We start from the raw sequence: 20,699 nt of genomic DNA on the forward strand, positions 1-20,699 counted from the left end.
ACACTGGGATGAGGAGCTGCCTATAAGAGAAAAGTTGCAGGAGATATGGAAAGTGAAAAAGGAAAAGAAGCTGTGTTCTGTACTGGCAGCTGCAGCAGGACTCATGAGAGAATGAGAGGTTCACAGTAGCTCCCTGGGGTACTCTTGGGGACCACCTTGTGGCTGCTGTACTCTGAGATTGTGAGAGTGCTTCTGCAGCAGCTTCCTGGTGAGTTCTAAGAACCATCTGTCCTGATACTTCATGTGCAGCCCAATCATGCCAGGACTTCTTGAATGCCATGGGAAGGGAATTTGGGCTTTACCTACTAGGACAATGATCTTCAAATTTTTGAATGTCCATACCATCCACAAAAAAAATTTAGAACATGCTACATGAATATATTTAATTAATGCACTGACATGTTGCACATTTTGTAATGATGTACAAAAACAGAAATTTTAAAAGGAAATTTTTGAATAGAAATCCTATTTTTCTTGTATCCCAATAGGTCACCTTGGGCTTCCCTGGTGGCTCAGATGGTAAAGAATCAGCCTGCAATGCTGGAGACCCGGGTTCAATCCCTGAGTCAGAAAGATCCCCTTGGAGAAGGTAATGGCAACCCACTCCAGTATTCTTGCCTGGAAAATTCCATGGACAGAGGAGCCTGGCAGGCTACAATATAAGGGGTCACAAAGACTGGGATACAACTGAGTGACTAACAGTAACTATAGATCACTTTGCATCCTGCTTTAGGTGACATGTGTCACTTTGGGGCCATGGAGGCAGAGAGAAAGGTTGGTCAGCCATGCATATCAGACTTGTGGCCCCATCAGACTTCTCCTCTCTTGGCCAATGATGTGCAGCAGTCCCTCTTTGCTAGCATGGCTCTCCAACGCCTGCCCTTGAGAAAAGAGGGCGCAGAGCCTGCAGATCTACTCTGTTCCTTCTTCTGAGGGGCATCTTGTCTATGACGATGCACGTGTGTGCGTGTGCGCACGAACACTTGCACGTGCACACACACACACACACACACACACACACACACACACACACACACACATGAGTCAAGCAGCTCTTTACCAGGATTTCCAGTGATAAAGCCTAAACAGTACAGTTGTAGGAGATAGGGATGGAAAAATTGACCTTTCAACCCACTCCCCCACCAAAAACACACGTAACACTCTTACACCTTTAGAAAGCACTGACATCATCACCTAAACCTTCCGGATTGACTGTTCGGACATCTCCTAGGCCGCTGAAAACGCCCTGTGTGCATTTGATTTCTGTGCTTCACACTTCTCCTCCCTCCCCACTACCTCCAGGTCTCACCTCCCAGTGCCTTCGTTTTGCTAGACTGGTACTGTTTTCTCAAAAGTAAGCAAGTCCCAAATCTTGCTCATCTATTTTCATTCTCCACTCCATGTGTGAGTGGAGACTCCACATGAGACTCCTATTTCACTCTTCTGCTCAATTTAGCCACTAAGCAGAGGGGTGTAGGAAGCCTTTGAACCTAAGAGAGAGCAGAAGATAATTGGGTAATTTAACTCCCATCTGCTTTTTGTTTTATTTGGTTATCCTCTCAAGTCTGAAAAAGAAAGTCTCAGACATCTCTCACAATAAGCATGAATCTCCTATCCATAAAGCCACAGGTTTCAAGTTGGAAATTGTCAGCTCCACAGCTAACATCACCTTGACCTTACTAAAATGTGTGGGGACTGGGCAAGCATACAAATATCGTACAGAGATGCAGGGACTAAATGCAGAACACGTGGTTGTGGAGATGCCCAATAGTCAGATAGGGCTCTGAGATGTGTCATCACTTTAAGAGTCACGCCATCTAATGAGGCTTCAATTCTAGTAGCAAACAATAAGGGATGCAAAGGGACTTCCCTGGAGGCCCAGTGGTTAAGACTCCATGCTCCCAGCGCAGGCGTCCAGGTTTGATCCCTGGCAGAGAACTAGATCCTGTAACTCTAAGAACCAGAGCAGCCAAATAAAACAAACAAACAGACAAAACAGATGGGAGAATGAGACTGATCCTACCTCTTTTGCTCTGGTCCTTTATTCCACAGAATAAAGTTTTCACGTTTCTGCAAAAGAGAGACATAGCAAATGTCTTTTGAATGAACACACAATGATAGGTAAATCAATCAATATCTATCCTGTTACCGAGTCCAAACTCACTCTGCTCACTGCAAGATAAGTCAATGAATCTGAGACAAAGTGTTGGGATCAGGAAGGAACTTTATTCAGGAGCTGGCTGACGGAAAAGATGTCAGTCTAGCACCTCAAAATAACCATCTTGTTGGGGCCTGGTTGCTAGGTTCTTTTATGGATCAGAGATGGTGGCGGTGGGGGGCAGTGAGGAAACAAAGTAAAAAGACTATTCAATCCTTGCAAATGTCCCCTAGAATGGCAAGTATCAGGCAGGGGAATGTGTTAGTTTCACTCCCTTACAGTCCTTCTTAGTTGGTAGGCTCAGGCCATCTCCCTTGAGGCAGACCATCCTGTATGCTTATAATGACAAAAGCAGCAAAACAAAGGTTAAAGTCACAGAAGCTAATCCAGTGTAAGTTCAAAATTAACCCTTCCTGGTTACACTGCTGCTAAGTCTCTTCAGTCGTGTCCGACTCTTCGTGACCCCATGGACTGCAGCCTATCAGGCTCCTCTGTCCATGGGATTTTCCAGGCGAGAGTACTAGAGTGGGTTGCCATTGCCTTCTAGAGCCTACTACTTCCAAGATCCCAAATTAGGCTCCATACTGTGTTTAAAGCTAAATAGCTATGGTGGCTGTCCACTGGGAATTTAAAATGTGCAGATAGAGACACCAGAAGCAAGACACCTTATATTGCAGGGTCATATATTCATACAACCTGTATTCTCTACTGAGTAGAGGAGAGAAAACTTCCTTCTACCCTAGAACTTCTAGATTCTGTGGCTGGTCTAGGAATGAAACTCATGTAAGGCATGCATGCATGCTAAGTAGCTTCAGTCGTGTCTGACTCTGTGAGACCCTATGGACTGTAGTCCGCTAGGCCCCTCTGTCCATGGGATTCTCCAGGCAAGAATACTTGAGTGGGTTGCCATGCCCTTCTCCAGGGGATCTTCCTGACATAGGGATCAAACCCATTATCTCTTATGATGTAAGGCAGATTAACAGAAAAAACATACCAATTTTAATTTACATGTATAGGAGAGCCTCCACAAGAAAATGAAGACCCAAAAAGCGAATAGGCTCAAGTACCTTTTTAAAAAATTTTACTGAAATATAGTTGATTTACAATGGTGCATTAGTTTCTCTGTACAGCAAAATGACTCAATTATACATATATGAACACTTTTTTCATATTCTTTTCCATTCTGGTTTATCATAGGCTATTAATATAGTTCCCTGTGCTATACAGTAGGACCTTGTTTATCAATCCTATATACGCTAGTTTGCATCTGCTAATCCCAAGCTCCGAAGTATTTACATATTAGGTTGAGAAGAGTGGTAATTGTGAAAAAAAAAAAAAAAAGACGATGTATGGGGAGAGTAAAGAAGATGAGTTATTTTAACAGAGTGTGTTTCTACAGTTGATTCCCCCCCTCGCCATATTTCTGCGGTCTGCCCACAGATTCAACCAACCATGGATCAAAATTCATAACCCACAGATATGGAGGGATAACAATACCACACCCTTGTATACAAGGGACTTGAGCATCCCCAGATTTTGTTATCAGTGGGCATTCTGGAACCAGTCTGGCAGGTGAGGGCAGATACCAAGGTTTGACTGACAGACTTCTCTTGGCCTCCCTGTCTCTGGTGATAGGACCATTTCTTTCCTCCTGCTATGGGGAGGCCATCATCACATGGGAGTTTTAGCTCCTGTTTTCAGGAAGAAAAGGGGAGGTCAGAGTATCCTTGCTCTCGCTGTTTCTTGAGTGCACTGAATGCAAAATTATCCTCATACCAAAGTGACATATTTGGGGATGGCATGTTCTGCCACCCGTCACTCCCTCCCTTTGAAATTTCCCCAAGAAGTCTCATCGTCCAGAAGCTGAGTTGGTAGGTTGTTTCGTATCTCATTGAACTATTCTCTTAGGCCTGCAGATAGGTCAGTTCAGTTAAACAGTTGTGCATTACTTCAGGAGATGGTGGTTTGAGTGGAAGTAGGGGAGGTCCATCTAAATTAGGCCTTTCTCTAAAGGTAGAGTCCCAACAAGGGGGACAGTCTTCTCACCTGCTCCCTGCTGCTCGGGTCACTTCTGGTGCTGCCTTCAGTGCTTCAGCCCCCAAATTGAGGGGATGAGAATGGCAACCCACTCCAGTATTCTTGCCTGGAGAATTCCATAGACAGAGGCGCCTGGTGGGCTACAGTCCATGGAGTCACAAGGAGTCGGACATGACTGAGCGATTTTCACATTGAATTCAGAGGAGAGAGAGCTGATGCTCTGGAGCTGGCCAAGCATAGGGAATGATGCTTTAGTCCCAGGAGAGGGTGGCCAGGCTATAGTAATAGACACTACCCCAGAGATTTGAAGAGCTCAAGTGGAGTTACACTCTGACCAGCTGCACACTGTTTCAGGAAGACAGGGTTACACTCAGAATGCCCTGGTGTGGGGAGTCGCTTTCTCCCAACTTGATACCTCATGGAGCAGTAGTTGCTGGAGGAAGTGTGTCTTTCCCACTGGGGATGCAATAGAATAAAAAGAAAATAAAAATTCTATAAAGAAAACAAAAATAAATCAGGCTTTTCTCTGGTGTTGGTAATCAGGCATTTAATGAGGGACATTTCTATGGAAAAAAAAAACAAGTCACTCTGTCATGTCTGACTCTTTGCAGCCACAAGGACTAGCCCACCAGGCTCCTCTGTCCATGAAATTTCCCAGGCAAGAAGATGGGAGTGAGTTGCCATTTCCTTCTCCAGGGGATCTTCCTGACCCAGGGATCGAACCTGAATCTCCTACATTGCAGGCGGATTCTTTACCATTCGAGCAACCAGGGAAGCCCATGTCTATGGAAACAAAAGAAAAGCAAAGTTTTCATGATTAGAAGAAACTATAAACTCTGTTTTGAGTTCAGAGCACAGCCAGTTGAGAAGATATTTAGGTATTGGGCTTGAAGCGTCTTCAGATGTAGAGTGAGGACAGAGGACAGGCAGCGTCAATCTGAAGAATTTTTTTGTTTCAATTTGAATGTTCCCAGTGATAGCATCCGGAGAAGGCAATGGCAACCCACTCCAGTACTCTTGCCTGGAAAATCCCATGGACAGAGGAGCCTGGTAGGCTGCAGTCCATGGGGTCGCGAAGAGTCAGACACGACTGAAGTGACTTAGCATCTGCAGCAGCAGCAGTGATAGCATCGGGTGTTCTGGTGAACTTTCTGAGAGGCCTACACAGCAGGAAGCATGAAGGTTGTCCCTGCATCATCCGCTTTAGTGATTTCTTTAAAGTTTATATCAAGCCATCCAGCATCACCTTGCTGGACTTCAGGAAAAAGGAAGTTTTTTTAGTTTTCAGTGATATCAAGTCTAGAAAGTAAGAGGAAAATTGGAAACATTAACCACTAGCAAAACGGCAAAAGCCAGTTTACCAAAAGGAAGAAAAGTTCTACAAGGGTATGCTATAGTTTCCATTGAAACATGGAATTTTTGCCCTATAATTACTCCCATTTTTTTCAAAGATCTTCAATGAGACTAATTTGTTTGCAAAGTAAGTCTAGTCTCATTAAAGCTGGCCTGATTATTTACAACTTGCAGCAAGAATAGTGATTTATCATATAGGCTTTTTAAAAGTCTGCTTTGTAAGAACTTTAATAAGGAATCTCAGATTGAATTTTTAAAAGGTTCTTAAGGCTAAGAAGCTACATCAGGACCAAGCCACCAGACTTTACCTTCAGCACCTAAAGATTCATATGAATTTCTCTCTCTTCAAGGCTCACATGCTATCCTAAACTTCCTGGGTCTGCCAGGAAGTGACCTTCTTTACAAACCCATTAGGCTGGCACCCTGTAAGTCAAGTACCAGGCCAATATTCCAAGAGGGTTTTGTTAGCATTGGCTCCATGAAATCAGTCTTAGTTTCTTATATCTGTCTGGTCATATCTGATTCTGTGCACATCATTCTTAAATATAGCATTCCAGTCAAAGCCTTTGTAATATAACTGATGTTTCCAACTGTAACCTGTGATAAGGAAAACATTCTTATTGAACTTATGCAAATCACTGTATTTCCATGAAAATGAGAATATTCAATAAGACTTTCTGAATTCTAAAGAAATCCCTAGGGAGAAAAATGTTTTGTTTACAAAGATATAACCTACCAAATTGTTGTAAGTTATAGATTGCTTAATAGAAAAGAGAGAAAAGATTTCTGCAAACAAAAAATTAAAGAAATGACAATGTTTCAAATAAAATACCATTAAAAAATTATAATCATCCTTATCAGTTCACTTTGTCCCATGTAATTAACTTGTTCTGCTTTATCTTAGATTAGATCCATTAGTTTATTAGTGTTCTGAAGAATTTAATCCAGTCTCAGTGGTATGATTTTAAGGTTATCAGAAACCTGTACTTTAAAGAGCTTGTCAGTGTCATTTCTATTCATCTCTCTGAAGATAGAGTACTTTTGCCTATAGTTGATTGCAAAAGCTTTTGGATAAACCTTAGAATAACCCAGTGGCTCAGCGGTAAAGAATCCGCCTGCAATGCAGAAGATGTAGTTTCAATCCCTGGGTAGGGAAGATTCCCTGGAGGAGAAAATGGCAACCCCCTCCAATATTCTTGTCTGGAGAATCCCATGGACAGAGGCGCCTAGTGGGCTACAGTCCATAGGGTCACAAAGAGTTAGACATGACTGAGCAACTGAACACACGTAACACACAGAGTAAAACAATAACTGTGAATGACAAAAGACACAAAAACAGGGATGGTTAAAGATCTAGTAAGAGTTTGATAGAATGCAATTGACAAAGCAATTTGATTATTTCTTTGGCATACAACGTAATAACTGGAATTATGACTGATTAAAAAGAAAGCAAGGACATTGACAAAATTCTAGGAATTTACATACAGTTCAATTTGTATAATTTATGAAACATTTATATTAGTAACATATACCCATTCAAATAGACATATGTAATATTACTTATTTGACAATATTTCTCACATATACCACTTCTTTAGCCAGTCATCTGCTGACGGACACTTAGGTTGCTCTCATACCGTGGCAAATACAAAAAATGCTGCTATGAACATTGGGGTGCATGAATCTTTTTGGATTTTTACTTTGGTTTTTTAACACATACCCAGGAGTGAAATTTCTGGGTCCTATGGTAGTTCTATTTTGGAAACCTCCGTACTGTTTTCTACAGTGGCTACTCCAATTTATATACATCCCCACCAACAGTGTGTGAGGGTACTCTCTTCTCCATACCCTCTCCAGCATATTATTACTTACAGCCTTTTTATGATGGCCATTCTGATTTGTCTGAGGTGATATTCTATTGTAGTTTTGATTTGCATTTCTCTAATAATTAGCAATGTTGAGCATCTTGTGCTTTTCTGCCATCTGTATGTCTTCTTTGGAGAAGTGGCTATTTAGATCTTCTACTTTACATTTTTTTTATATTGAGCTGCACGAGCTGTTTATATATTTTGGAGATTAATCCTTTGTTGGTTGCTTCATTTACTCAGTTCCCTCACTTCCCAGGAAGGATCTCTGCCCATGTCTGCCCGTGTAATCACCCTCACCTTCTGAGTCCCCTCCTAAGGGAACAAGTCCTGACCTAATCACTTCTCTTCCATTCCTACCCAGTTCCATCTGCATCTTTCTTACAGCCTTGGTTTTATAGAAATCTTTCTGCCTGTCTCCAGTTAGTTTTCAGTGATCATTGCTCCACATGTAGATTTTTTTTTTAATTTTTCTTAAAATTTATTTGGCTGTCCCTGGTCTTGGTTGCAGCATTCCAACTCTTAGGTGCAGCATGTGGGATCTAGTTCCCCAACCAGGGATTGAATCCAGGTCCCCTGCATTGGGAGCACAGAGTCTTAGTCAGTGGACCACCAGGGAAGTCCCACCACATGCAGATGTATTTTTGATGTGTTCATGGGGAAAGTGAGCTCCATATCCTCCTACTCTACCATCTTGATCTCCCCTCAAGAAAGATTAATTAATATAAGCATTTATTATTTTTAAACTAATTAACACAGAACTGTTTTATGAACTAATTTTAGCAAAACATCCAGAGGTAATATACATACACACATACATGTACATGTGTTAGTAAATTCTGTTTCTGTTATTTTTACCTAACTAGTATAAGTTGACCTCATCTTTGCATTATTATCATATAATCTGAATTTCAGTTTTTGGCAGATGTAACAAAGTTAAGGCTACCTACTCAATGATAAGAAGTTAAAACTTCTTACCAATGTTCATGGAGAAGACTTTTAGAATATTTATTTGCCTTTGACAGGTAATTTTATGGAGGCTGTGGACTAAGATTTGAGCAGGGGACCCTGTGAAATACTATGTACTAGTTTGTTTTTTTTTTAAATAGACTTTTTCCTCTCTTTCTTTTTTTTTAAGTCTTGAATATTTACTTTCAAAAATGAGGTAATATTTATATCTCCAAAGGACTAAGAAAGGAGACATTCACTTTCTCTAAGAAGGAATTCAAAGGCATATCTGTCTATAATGAGAAATTTAGGGTAATTACTATTTAATTTTTTTCTTTTTTTTTTTAAGTTTTAGTCCTGTGAATTTTTTGTGTGGTAGGGGCCCAGAATATGGAAAGGCCTAGAGTTGGTGGAGTTGTTTAGAGAAAGGGCATATTAATTAATGTTGTAGTTTCTGATTCTTGTTCTAAAGTCTATTCTCTGCCTCCCAGTCTTATCAAGGGAATCTTAAATCAGTCAAGGCATTCTCTTGTATCTTTTTCTCTTTTCAGTCCTCTTTTTGTTTTTCTTTTTCCTATTCCCATACGTACCAATAGTTACTTGTTTAGGAAGAAAACTCTCTAAGAATCCTTTTAGATACAAAAGTCCAAATCTTCAAAGGCATATCTATCTCAATGTGACTCCAAACCAATAAGTCTTTTTTTATGGCTTAAATATGGATTCACAAGACATCCCCAAAGTTGCAAAAGATGCAGCCCTACCCAAGATCCAGAGTTACTCCCAAAGATAGTCTCAGGAAGCGAATGTCTTCATTGTTTCAGGCAGTAAGAATAGTAGTTGTGAAAACTTCTCTCTGGTTCTCCCATGATCATGAGATGCCTCCATTTACACACCTGTTAATCTGTGATATCAGGTAGGCAATACTGAGATGAGGCTTTCTAAGAACTAACAAGGCAACTCAGATGGTAAAGAATCTGCCTGCAATGCAGGGGACCTGGGTTCAATCCCTGGGTCAGGAAGATCCTGTGGAGAAGCGAATGGCAACCCACTCCAGTGTTCTTGCCTGGTGAATCACGTGGACAGAGGAGCTTGGCAGGCTACAGTCAAAGAGTCAAAGAATCAGACATTATTGAACAACTTTCACTTTACTTTTTTCCAAGAACTAACAAGGCAATTAAGGTAGGGATGACAAAGGCCCTTTATGGACTAGGACTCCTTATTAAGACAAACTCCCCTAAGAGCTGGCATGGCTAGACATAGAATTTTTTTGGTTATTTCGTGTCCAGGGCTCCTAGCCAGCTTTCTAATGACCTGACACAAGAATGACAGCATGTGCCACCAGAAATCAGAAAGAAAGAATATTCTCACTGGTCACAAAACCAAGTTTTAGTTCATTCCAATTTTGACACCAATTTCTAGTGTCAGGGTTTTATCCCCACACCTCCAACAAATTTTCCAATTCTCTTCAGACATCAACTGGGTGTACCACAAATTTAATTCAATTCTGACACTAGCTACGTCTAGTCAGCACATCAGATCCTACAGATCAAGAACTCAGTCCCACAAGACTGCACCCCCAATCCAGTTGCCAACTGTAAATCCAGGTTGTTATCCGTGCTTCTGACTGATCTGCTATAATCCAGAACTTCCAATAACTGGTTTCCTACTTCACAGAACTCAGGAAATCAGTTTACTTACTAGATTATCAGTTTATTACTAAGGATATTAAAGAATATGAATCAACAGCAAGATGAAGAGATACTCATGGTGAGGTCTTGAATGCAAGAGCTCTCTCCCTGTGGAGTTTGGGGCCTGACATGTGGATGCATTCTGGCTCACCAGTGCAAAATCTGTCTGAACCTCATCATCCTTTGGGGGTTTTATGGAGGCTTCATTCCATAGGCATGACTGATTAATCATTGGCCACTGACAACTGATTCAACCACTGGACCCTCTCCCATCCCTGGAGGTTGAGGGGTGGGACTGCAACTTCCAACCCTCAGATCACATGGTTGTTTCCCCTGGAAACCAGCTCCCTCCCTTATGTGCTTTTTTAAAGTCACCTCATTAATGCAAACTCAGACATAGTTGAAAGGGGTTTGTTATAAATATTGACACATTTATTACCCTTATTGATTGGGAAATTCCAAGGGTTTTAGGAGATCTGTACCAGAAACAGGGAAAAGACCAGATACGTATATTTGATTTATATATTATAAATCACATTATCACAGGCATTTAAACAAGAGAAAAGAAGACTGTCATGATTTTCCCATTTATGACAAAGATACAAAAGACAAAGACAAAGGAAAACAATGGCTATTTCTGGGAGTCTAAGAATCAATAATTAATGGGTAGGTGTCTAAAAACAAATTCAAATGAGTCACAGTTCAAAGAACCAACTCTCAGAAATGTTTTCTTCTGCCAATATGAATTTAGGAAGGAACAAAGAGAAATTTTTACCGCCAAAGTAGGAAGCCTCAGTGCTTATATACTTGGGTTGAGCAAAGTATGAAAGTGAAAGTGTTAGTTACTCGGTCATGTCTGACTCTTTGTGACCCCATGGACTGTAGCCTTCCAGGCTCTGGTGTCCATGGAATTCTCCAGGCAAGAAAACTGGAGTGGGTAGCCTATCCCTTCTCCAGGGGATCTTCCCAATCCAGGAATCAAACCAGGGTCTCCTGCATTGTAGGTGGATTCTTTACCAGATGAGCTACCAGGGAAGCCCAAAAAGGGGATACTATGTCTGCATGGACTGGGAAATGAACCTGGGCCTCCCACGTGGCAGGAAAGAATTCTACCACTGAACCACCCATGCACCAAAGGGTAGTAATTATGAAAAAAATAACAAAGATGTAATGAGACTAAAAGAAGATGAATCATTTTAACAAAATCTGTACAGATTTCTCTTGACCTGGACTCTCTGTCGCTGGTGATAAGACTTTTTTTTCTCTTGATGTGTTACTGAAAGTCTTCCCTGGTGGCTCAATGGTAAAGAATCCACCTACCAATGCAGGAGACATGGGTTTGATCCCTGGGTCAGGAAGATTACCTGGAGGTGGAAATGGCTACCCACTCCAGTATTCTTACCTGGAGAATCCCATAGACAGGGAGTCTGGTAGGCTGCAATCCATGGGGTTGCAACCAGTCAGACACATCAGATATGACTTAGTGACTAAACAACAACAAAGTGTTACCAAAATGCAAATCCACGTGCCTGACACACAGTGAGGCCAAACAATACCAGAACAATACCATTAATACTATTATTGGTCTTGTAGTAACCATTGCCTGGTAAAAACATACGGAATAAACAGCCTGCAGCAGTGGCCACGTGAAACAGAGAAAGGTGTATTGAGACCACTGCAAGGAGATGGGTTGCCTCATGCCTTAGAAACCCCAAATCCCCAGAAAGCTCTCAGCGAAGCCCTTTTCTAGGAAAGGTGAGGGTGGGCGTGGTGAGTTGCTGGAAATGTCTTGTCAGATCCTGTGTTCCTCAGGTCAGGTCATGGTCAGGTAACATGTTCCTGCCAATCTCCACCAAACAAATGTTATTCTCTGTTCTGACAAGAAAGGGCCAGGTCCCCAGGCACAACTGTCACCCTCCAAGGTCCAGTCCTGGCTGAGAGAAGACAGACCTCTGCTCCATCAGGGCCAAGTCCCTGGATCCCACCCAGCCATCATAACTGAGGAAGCCAGGCACCCAGGACCCAACTGCCCGTTGGTCTCCTCAGGCCACCAGAGTGCCAGGGCTGGGCCTGCAGACTGTGTCCCCAGCAGATGGCCACTGCCATTAGATCACAGATGGGGACGGGGGAGAGGTTCACCGCCACCTCAAGGCCTGGGCCCACCCAGTGGGCAGCTTTGGTGAGGGCTCTTGAGCCCAGCAGGACACAGCCCCAGCCTGTTCCCCTGGGCCCCCCAGGTCAGCTGCCAGCCTGAGGCCATGTGAGCAGGAGGGTCTGGGGGGAAAAGGCAGAGATCCGCCTCTTACCTCACTCTCTGTCTTCCACCCACCACTCCGCTGACTGTTGGCTGAAATGGACCACCAACAGCAACTAACTGAGAGTTGCTCGCCTGGGGGAGGGGCCAACTGCAGCGCTGACCAATGGTTGAGCAAGACCACTAATGGTGGCTCATTAACAGTTGCTCACCTGGGGGAGGGGCCCATTGCTGTGCAGACCAATCGCTGAGCGACCATTAGTGGTCTCTAGCTAACTGTTGCCTGGTAACCGGGGCACAGTTGTAAGGGCACTCACCAAGGGCTGTGTGCTAAGGGATGCGCAGGCTATGCTCTATTACAACCAACATAAGAAAGCAGCTTTTATTAGGAATATTATCTCGTAGGGGCTTCCCTGGTGGCTCAGACAGTAAAGAATCTGCCTGCAATGCTGCAGACCTGGGCTCGATCCCTGCGTGGGGAAGATCTCCTGGAGAAGGAAATGGCAACCCACTCCAGTATTATTGCCTGGAGAATTCCATGGACAGAGGAGCCTGGTGGGCTACTGTCCAGGGGGTCACAGAGTCGGACACAACTTAATGACTAAAACAACAAGAACAATTATCTCTCACTGGAAAAGACCTTCATGCTGTGAAAGGTTGAAGGCAAAAGGAGAAGGGGGCGGCAGAGGTGGAGATGGTTAGATAGCACCACCGACTCAACGGACATAAATTCGAGCAAACTCCTGGAGATAGTGGAGGACAGAGGAGCCCGACGGGCTACAGTCCATGGGGTCACGAAGAGTCCGACACAACTTAGTGACTGAACAACAACTCAGGAAGAATAAAGGGGTGTTAGAGTGGTCTTATTCCTGATGTTTTTTCAAGTACCTTTAGCTCAAAACAATCCTTATGTCAAAGCGACATATTTTAAAGTTGAATGTTCTTCCATCCTTCAGTAGCATGATGCCTGGCACAAGGATGCCCTTAATACAGATTGTTGAAGAATGACTGAATGAATAAGTAAAATAAAGCTGAAAAAAATTCTTTCTTGTAGTCAACAATGTGCTGCTCTTTATATTAAGGAAAGGAAGGGCCACTGATTTGTTTTGCGTTTTTTTATATAGATTAATGTACAAATTAATTTTTACAGATTCATATAATGTATCCCATAGGATATGTTTTGTTTGGGCTGAAATTATTAAACATTTTAATCAGCACTTCAAGATGAAATTTCCTCCAGTTTATTGAGATACAATTTATATTGTATTAGTTCATAGTATACAACATAATGACCTGATATGCAGCTATTCCTCGACTTACAGTGGGGTTACATCCTGATAAATCTATTGTAAGTTGAAAATATTCAAAGTGGAAAATACATTTAATACACCTAACCTACCAATCATCACAGCTTATCCTGCATGTGTGCGTGCTAAGTTGCTTCAGTCATGTCCAACTCTTTGCAACCCTATAGACTGAGGCCAAGGTTCCTCTGTCCATGGGGATTCTACAGGCAAGAATACTGGAGTAGCTTGCCATGCCCTCCTCCAGAGGATCTTCCCGATTCAGGAACTGAACTCAGGTCTCTTACATCTCTTGCACTGGCAGGCAGGTTCTTTACCACTAACGCCACCTGGGAAGCCCCACAGTTTAGCCTAGCCTACAATAAACACTTACAGGACATTTACATTAGCCCGCAGTTGGGCAAAATCATCTAATACGAAGCTTATTTTATGACTGTTGAATAGCTCATGTAATTAATTGAATACTGTACTGAGAGTGAAAAACAATTGTATGGGTACAGAATCATTGTACCCTCGTGCTTGTGTGGCTAATTGCCAGCTACTCACTGTATGAGAGAGTACCACACTGCATGTTGTTAGTTTATGAAAAGAGCAAACTCCAAAATTTTAAAGTATGGTTTCTACTGGATGATATGGCTTTTACATCATCATGAAGTTGAAAAATCATAAGTTGGGGCCATCTGTGTATATATTGCAAAACAATTACCACAATAAATTTGGGCAACATCAGTAACTTCACATAGTAACAAAAGTTTTTCTTATTGTTGTGTTGAGGATTTTTAAGATCTACTCTAAGGAGCTTTCAAATAAATGGTACACAATTGTTAATTATAGTCATCATGCTGTACATTACACCCTTGGAATTTATTCACCTTATAACTGGAAATTTGTAGCTTTTGACTACCTTCACTCATTGTCCCCACTCCCAACCCCTGCCTCTGGCAACCACCAACCTGTTCTCTATGAGTTCAGTTTTTACTAAATTCCACATGTAAGTGACAATATAGTATTTGATTTTCCTGACTTGTTCCAGTTTACATAATGCTCTCAAGGTCCATCTGTTTTGTCACAAATGACAGGATTTCCCTTCCTTTTTATGGATGAATAACAGTCCACTGTGTGTGTGTGTGTGTGTGTGTGTACATGTATGACTATGAATGAATGGATTAAAAAATGTGAAATATACAGCTGTTTCTGTGCTTGACTATTATAAATAATGCTATAATGAACACAGAGGTGTGGCTGCTTCTTCCAGACAATGATTTTATTTCCAGTGAATGTCCAATTAGAAGTGGAATTGCTGGATTATATGGTAGCTCTTTTTTAATTTTTTTAATGATTTTATTTATTTATTTATTTTTGGCTGTGTTGGGTCTTCATTGCTACACTGGCTTTTCTCTAGTAGCGGTGCATGGGTTTCTCATTGTGGTGGCTTCTCTTGTTGCAGAGCACAGGCTCTAGGGTGCTCGGGCTTCAGTAGTTGTGACACATGGGCTCCATAGTTGCAACTCGCCAGCTCTAGAGCACAGGCTTAATAGTTGTGGCACACAGGCTTAGTTGCTCCATGGCATGTGGGATCTTCCTGGACCAGGGATCAAACCCATGTCTCCTGCATTGGCAGGCAGATTCTTTACCACCGAGCCATCAGGAAAGCCCTTTTAAAAAAAAAACTTTTTAAATAAACTTGTACAGTTTTCCATAACGATTGCACCAATTTACAGTCCACCAACAGTGCACAAGCGTTTCCTTTTCTCCACATCTTTTCCAACACTTGTCTTTTGTCTTTTGATGACAGTCATTCTAACAGATGTGGGGTTAGAGCTCATTGTGATTCTGATTTGCATATTCCTGGTGATTAGTGATGTTAAAACCTTCTCATGTGCCTGTTGGCCATCTGTATATCTTCTTCAGAAAAATATCTATTCAGATTCTCACCTATTTTTAATTGGATTGCTTATATGTTTGTTAATGAGTTGTATGATTTCCTCACATATTTTGGATATTAATTTCTTATCAGATATATGATTTGCAAACACTCTCCTGTTACATAGATAATACTTTGTTGATTTTTAACTCGGTAGAAGATTTTTAGTTTAATGTAGTCCTATGTATCTATTTATCCAAGATATCATTGCCAAGATCAATGTCAAAGATCTTTTTCCCTATGCTTTTTTCTAGTTTTATTGTTTCAACAGGTCTAACATGTAAGTCTTCAATTCATTTTAAGATCTTCACTGCCTCTCAAAGCTTTGTGATTGTCTAAGCAGATTCCTTTGTTCTTAGTGGCTCCCAATAGCTGATGGTGAGCCAAGACCTGTCAGTGTCCCAAAGGGGGAGGATCTCAGTCAGCACCTCAATTCAGGCAGATTGGAAGTCAGACTTTCATGCAGCAAATTTTAAAGTATGCAAATATATCTCTTTCGGTGGGTAAGACTGGGTCTTTCTGGTGCCTTTGTATTGAGCCCTGGGGTATAGCTGAATTAAGAACTATTTCTTTATTTGCTATAGTCCCACTAAACCCACAAATGCAGGACCCACTGGCCACGAGAGCCAGGCAATCAAGGAGAGCATCCACTGGATCACAGGTGCAGAAGCCTGGACAGCAGACATGTGCACAAGTTCTTTTCAAGGAAACATCAGCTGCCTCGAGTGGGCAGAGGTGGCCTTCCACATTGTAGGATCCTAAATATGTGCTAAATTAGGAGCCTGACCTACGGGCTGCAGCTTATTAAAAAGTATGCAAATATGCTGCTTTTCAGGGAAAGACTGGAAGATGAGTGTTGTGTCTACTCTCTCTGCTGACCCCTGGTAGGGGTACCCTTGATGAGTCCTGTTGTTGTTTAGTCATCAAGTCACGTCTGACTCTTTGCAACCCCCTGGACTGTAGCCCGCCAGGCTCCTCTGTCCATGGGGTTTTCCAGGCATGAATACTGGAGTGGGTTGCCTTTTCCTTCTCCAGGGAATCTTCCTGACCCAGGGATTGAATCCAGGGATCATGTCTCTCCTGCATTGGCAGGCAGATTCTTTACCACTAGCGCCAACTGGAAGCCCACCATCTTGGACTGGGACTGTCCAAAACAAGAGATATTTAACTGATCATTTAAAATAAAATATTTCTGGATTGTCTTACAATATGAATGCCAATGTTGCCCATGGCGTTGGGGGGTGGGGGGATCTGAGGAGACAAGCCTGGGGTTTCTTTGCCATCAATCACAGCAACCCACTCCTTGCCCAGGATGGCTCCACCATTTACACCTGCTTGGTTTCTATTTTTTCCAGTTGTATTGTGATATAATTTAATTGACATACAACATTGTGTATGTTTAATATTTATAGCACAATGACTTGACATACATAATATTGTGAAATGACTACCATAAAAAGTTTAGTTAACATCCATCACCTTGCTACTGCTGCTGCTGCTAAGTCGCTTCAGTCGTGTCCGACTCTGTGTGACCCCACAGACGGCAGCCCACCAGGCTCCGCCGTCCCTGGGAGTCTCCAGGCAAGAATACTGGAGTGGGGTGCCATTTCCTTCTCCGTCCCATCACCTTACATAGTTACAAAGAAAAAATTTGTTTTCCTTATGATGGAAATTTCCAGGTTTTACTCTCTTAGCAACTTTTCCTCACAGCTATTGAGTGCAATTTCTGGTTGGGTGATGGTATATGACATATATCACATGTACAATATAACAAAGATGTTTACAAGGTTATCACCTGGGGGTTGTGGATTTAATCTATGGCCACGGAGGATGCCTGCTGCATGTGTGAACATGTGTGCACACACATACATACAATTCAGCAGTTAAAACTGACAGGAAAATCCACCCCACTCCCCAAATCTTGTGGAACATTTTAGCTGAATATCATCTTGCCCCATCTTGTGGCCATTTGAGAACCACACAACCCAGACCACCAGTAGAATGTAGCTCTATCTAGGGATAACAATTGGCACTCCTGTATCAAATACAGTAGAACATGGCTCCGCCCAGTGATAACAACTGGATTGATATAATGTTGTGTTCAATGTGTTTCAGCAAAAATGCCAAATCAGTAGCCCATAAAACTTGATCTGATCAACTGATGTATAGCTTCAAAAAGCCTGCCACTTTACCCAACAATGAGTCATTCTCTTACTGTGTTTTCTTCTCACTCCTAGAAACAGACCAAGACAAATCCAGGGTTCTCCCCTAAACTTCCACATTCAAATCTCCGGCTCCAGAACTTCTAACATCTTCACTAAAACCTGTGCTGATGAGCTTAACCCCATAAATTATAAAGGATGATGATCATCAAGTTTCTATGGGTCATATATCCCCAAATAAAAATCGCCTTGTTAGTATACAAGTCTGTTCTTTGGCATCCATTATAATCAAAGACAATTTCATTGGCCACGAGTTAACAACCTTCTCTTCCAATGTCTGGGCTGCTCGTACATTCTATTTGTTCATCCATAAAATCCAGCAACAATAGTGGCTATCTCTCAGGGTTGTTATAGAGACCTACCACGGTTTAGATCAGGGCTAGGCTCACAGTGAGTCACCAGTACAGGTTAGGTAGTGTCATGGGTAAAGAGTGCTCAGTACAAGGTTTTGTCTTTTAGCTGAATTAGAATAAACTGAGATGAGGCAGAGCTTGCTAGTGTGGATGATCATACAAATGATGGTGTGTGTACGTCTGATTGCTCAAAAGGAAGATAAAAGCAAATATGGGTTGTCCACATTATTTCTTACCTTTGGATATGAAAGATCTTACCTTTTAAGAACACACTTTATGCACATGGAACTTTCTCCAGGATAGATCACATCCTGGGCCATAAATCTAGCCTTGGTAAATTCAAAAAAATTGAAATCACCCCAGCCATCTTCTCTGACCACAATGCAGTAAGATTAGACCTCAATTACAGGAAAAAAACTATTAAAAATTCCAACATATGGAGGCTAAACAACACGCTTCTGAATAACCAACAAATCACAGAAGAAATCAAAAAAGAAATCAAATTATGCATAGAAACAAATGAAAATGAAAACACAACAACCCAAAACCTATGGGACACTGTAAAAGCAATACTAAGGGGAAGGTTCATAGCAATACAGGCGTACCTCAAGAAACAAGAAAAAAATCAAATAAATCAACTAACTCTACACCTAAAGCAACTAGAGAAGGAAGAAATGAAGAACCCCAGGGTCAGTAGAAGGAAAGAAATCTTAAAAATTAGGGCAGAAATAAATGCAAAAGAAACAAAAGAGACCATAGCAAAAATCAACAAAACTAAAAGCTGGTTTTTCGAGAAGATAAACAAAACTGACAAGCCATTAGCCAGACTCATCAAGAAACAAAGGGAGAAGAATCAGATCAACAAAATTAGAAATGAAAATGGAGAGATCACAACAGACTCCACAGAAATACAAAGGATCATAAGAGACTACTACCAACAGCTATATGCCAATAAAATGGACAACTTGGAAGAAATGGACAAATTCTTAGAAAAGTATAACTTTCCAAAACTGAACCAGGAAGAAATAGAAGATCTTAACAGACCCATCACAAGCACGGAAATCGAAACTGTAATCAGAAATCTTCCAGCAAACAAAAGCCCAGGTCCAGACGGCTTCACAGCGGAATTCTACCAAAAATTTAGAGAAGAGCTAACACCTATCCTACTCAAACTCTTCCAGAAAATTGTAGAAGATGGTAAACTTCCAAACTCATTCTATGAGGCCACCATCACCCTAATTCCAAAACCAGACAAAGATGTCACAAAAAAGGAAAACTACAGGCCAATATCACTGATGAACATAGATGCAAAAATCCTTAATAAAATTCTAGCAAACAGAATCCAACATCATATTAAAAAGATCATACATCATGACCAAGTGGGCTTTATCCCAGGAATGCAAGGTTTTTTTAACATCCACAAATCAATCAATGTAATACACCACATTAACAAATTGAAAGAAAAAAACCATATGGCTATCTCAATAGATGCAGAAAAAGCCTTTGACAAAATTCAGCATCCATTTATGATAAAAACCCTCCAGAAAGCAGGAATAGAAGGAACATATCTCAACATAATAAAAGCTATCTATGACAAACCCACAGCAAACATTATCCTCAATGGTGAAAAATTGAAAGCATTTCCCCTTAAGTCAGGAACAAGGCAAGGATGCCCACTTTCACCACTACTATTCAACATAGTTTTGGAAGTTTTGGCCACAGCAATCAGAGCTGAAAAAGAAATAAAAGGAATACAGATAGGGAAAGAAGAAGTAAAACTCTCACTGTTTGCAGATGACATGATCCTCTACATAGAAAACCCTAAAGACTCTACTAGAAAATTACTCGAGTTAATCAATGAATATAGTAAAGTTGCAGGATATAAAATTAACACACAGAAATCCCTTGCATTCCTATACTCCAATAATGAGAAAACAGAAAGAGAAATTAAGGAAACAATACCATTCACCATTGCATCAAAAAGAATAAAATACTTAGGAATATATCTACCTAAAGAAACAAAAGACTTATATATAGAAAACTATAAAACACTGATGAAAGAAATCAAAGAGGACACAAACGGAGAAATATACTGTGTTCATGGATTGGAAGAATTAATATAGTGAAAATGAGTATACTACCCAAAGCAATCTATAGATTCAATGCAATCCCTATCAAGCTACCAATGGTATTTTTCACAGAACTAGAACAAATCATCTCACAATTTGTATGGAAATACAAAAAACCTCGAATAGCCAAAGCAATCTTGAGGAAGAAGAATGGAACTGGAGGAATCAACCTGCCTGACTTCAGGCTCTACTACAAAGCCACAGTCATCAAGACAGTATGGTACTGGCACAAAGATAGAAATATAGATCAATGGAACAAAATAGAAAGCCCAGAGATAAACCCACGCACATATGGACACCTTATCTTCGACAAAAGAGGCAAGAATATACAATGGAGAAAAGACAATCTCTTTAACAAGTGGTGCTGGGAAAACTGGTCAACCACTTGTAAAAGAATGAAACTAGAACACTTCCTAACACCATACACAAAAATAAACTCAAAATGGATTAAAGATCTAAACGTA

General features: G+C 41.2%; 2 protein-coding genes across 5 annotated transcripts in view; both read right to left on the reverse strand.

Annotated features, from left to right (window-relative positions):
- The window catches only part of LOC145522701 (uncharacterized), a 514,463-nt gene that overhangs the window by 489,456 nt on the left and 4,308 nt on the right, over window positions 1-20,699 (reverse strand). For 2 of the 4 annotated variants that reach the window (XR_014066129.1, XR_014066128.1), the window contains exons 1-2: window positions 12,356-12,421; window positions 2,024-2,070 (exon numbers count right to left, since the gene is read on the reverse strand). Coding sequence is in view for 1 of the 4 variants with exons in the window: in XM_081531624.1 (XP_081387750.1) it covers window positions 2,024-2,070 (47 nt within the window). In the remaining 3 variants the exon portion in view is untranslated. Of the gene's footprint in view, window positions 1-2,023; window positions 2,071-12,355; window positions 12,422-20,699 lie in introns of those variants that run through there. The other 2 variants (XR_014066131.1, XM_081531624.1) reach the window with 2 other exon arrangements.
- The window catches only part of ASNS (asparagine synthetase (glutamine-hydrolyzing)), a 164,369-nt gene continuing 148,385 nt past the window's right edge, over window positions 4,716-20,699 (reverse strand). Inside the window, exon 17 of the transcript XR_014066098.1 lies at window positions 4,716-5,494. The gene's annotated coding sequence lies outside the window, so the exon portion shown is untranslated. The remainder of the gene's footprint in view (window positions 5,495-20,699) is intronic.

This window comes from Giraffa tippelskirchi, chromosome 10 (genome assembly GCF_054371585.1).
Source record: "Giraffa tippelskirchi isolate mGirTip1 chromosome 10, T2T-mGirTip1v1.2.pri, whole genome shotgun sequence".
NCBI classification, from domain to species: Eukaryota; Metazoa; Chordata; class Mammalia; order Artiodactyla; family Giraffidae; genus Giraffa; species Giraffa tippelskirchi.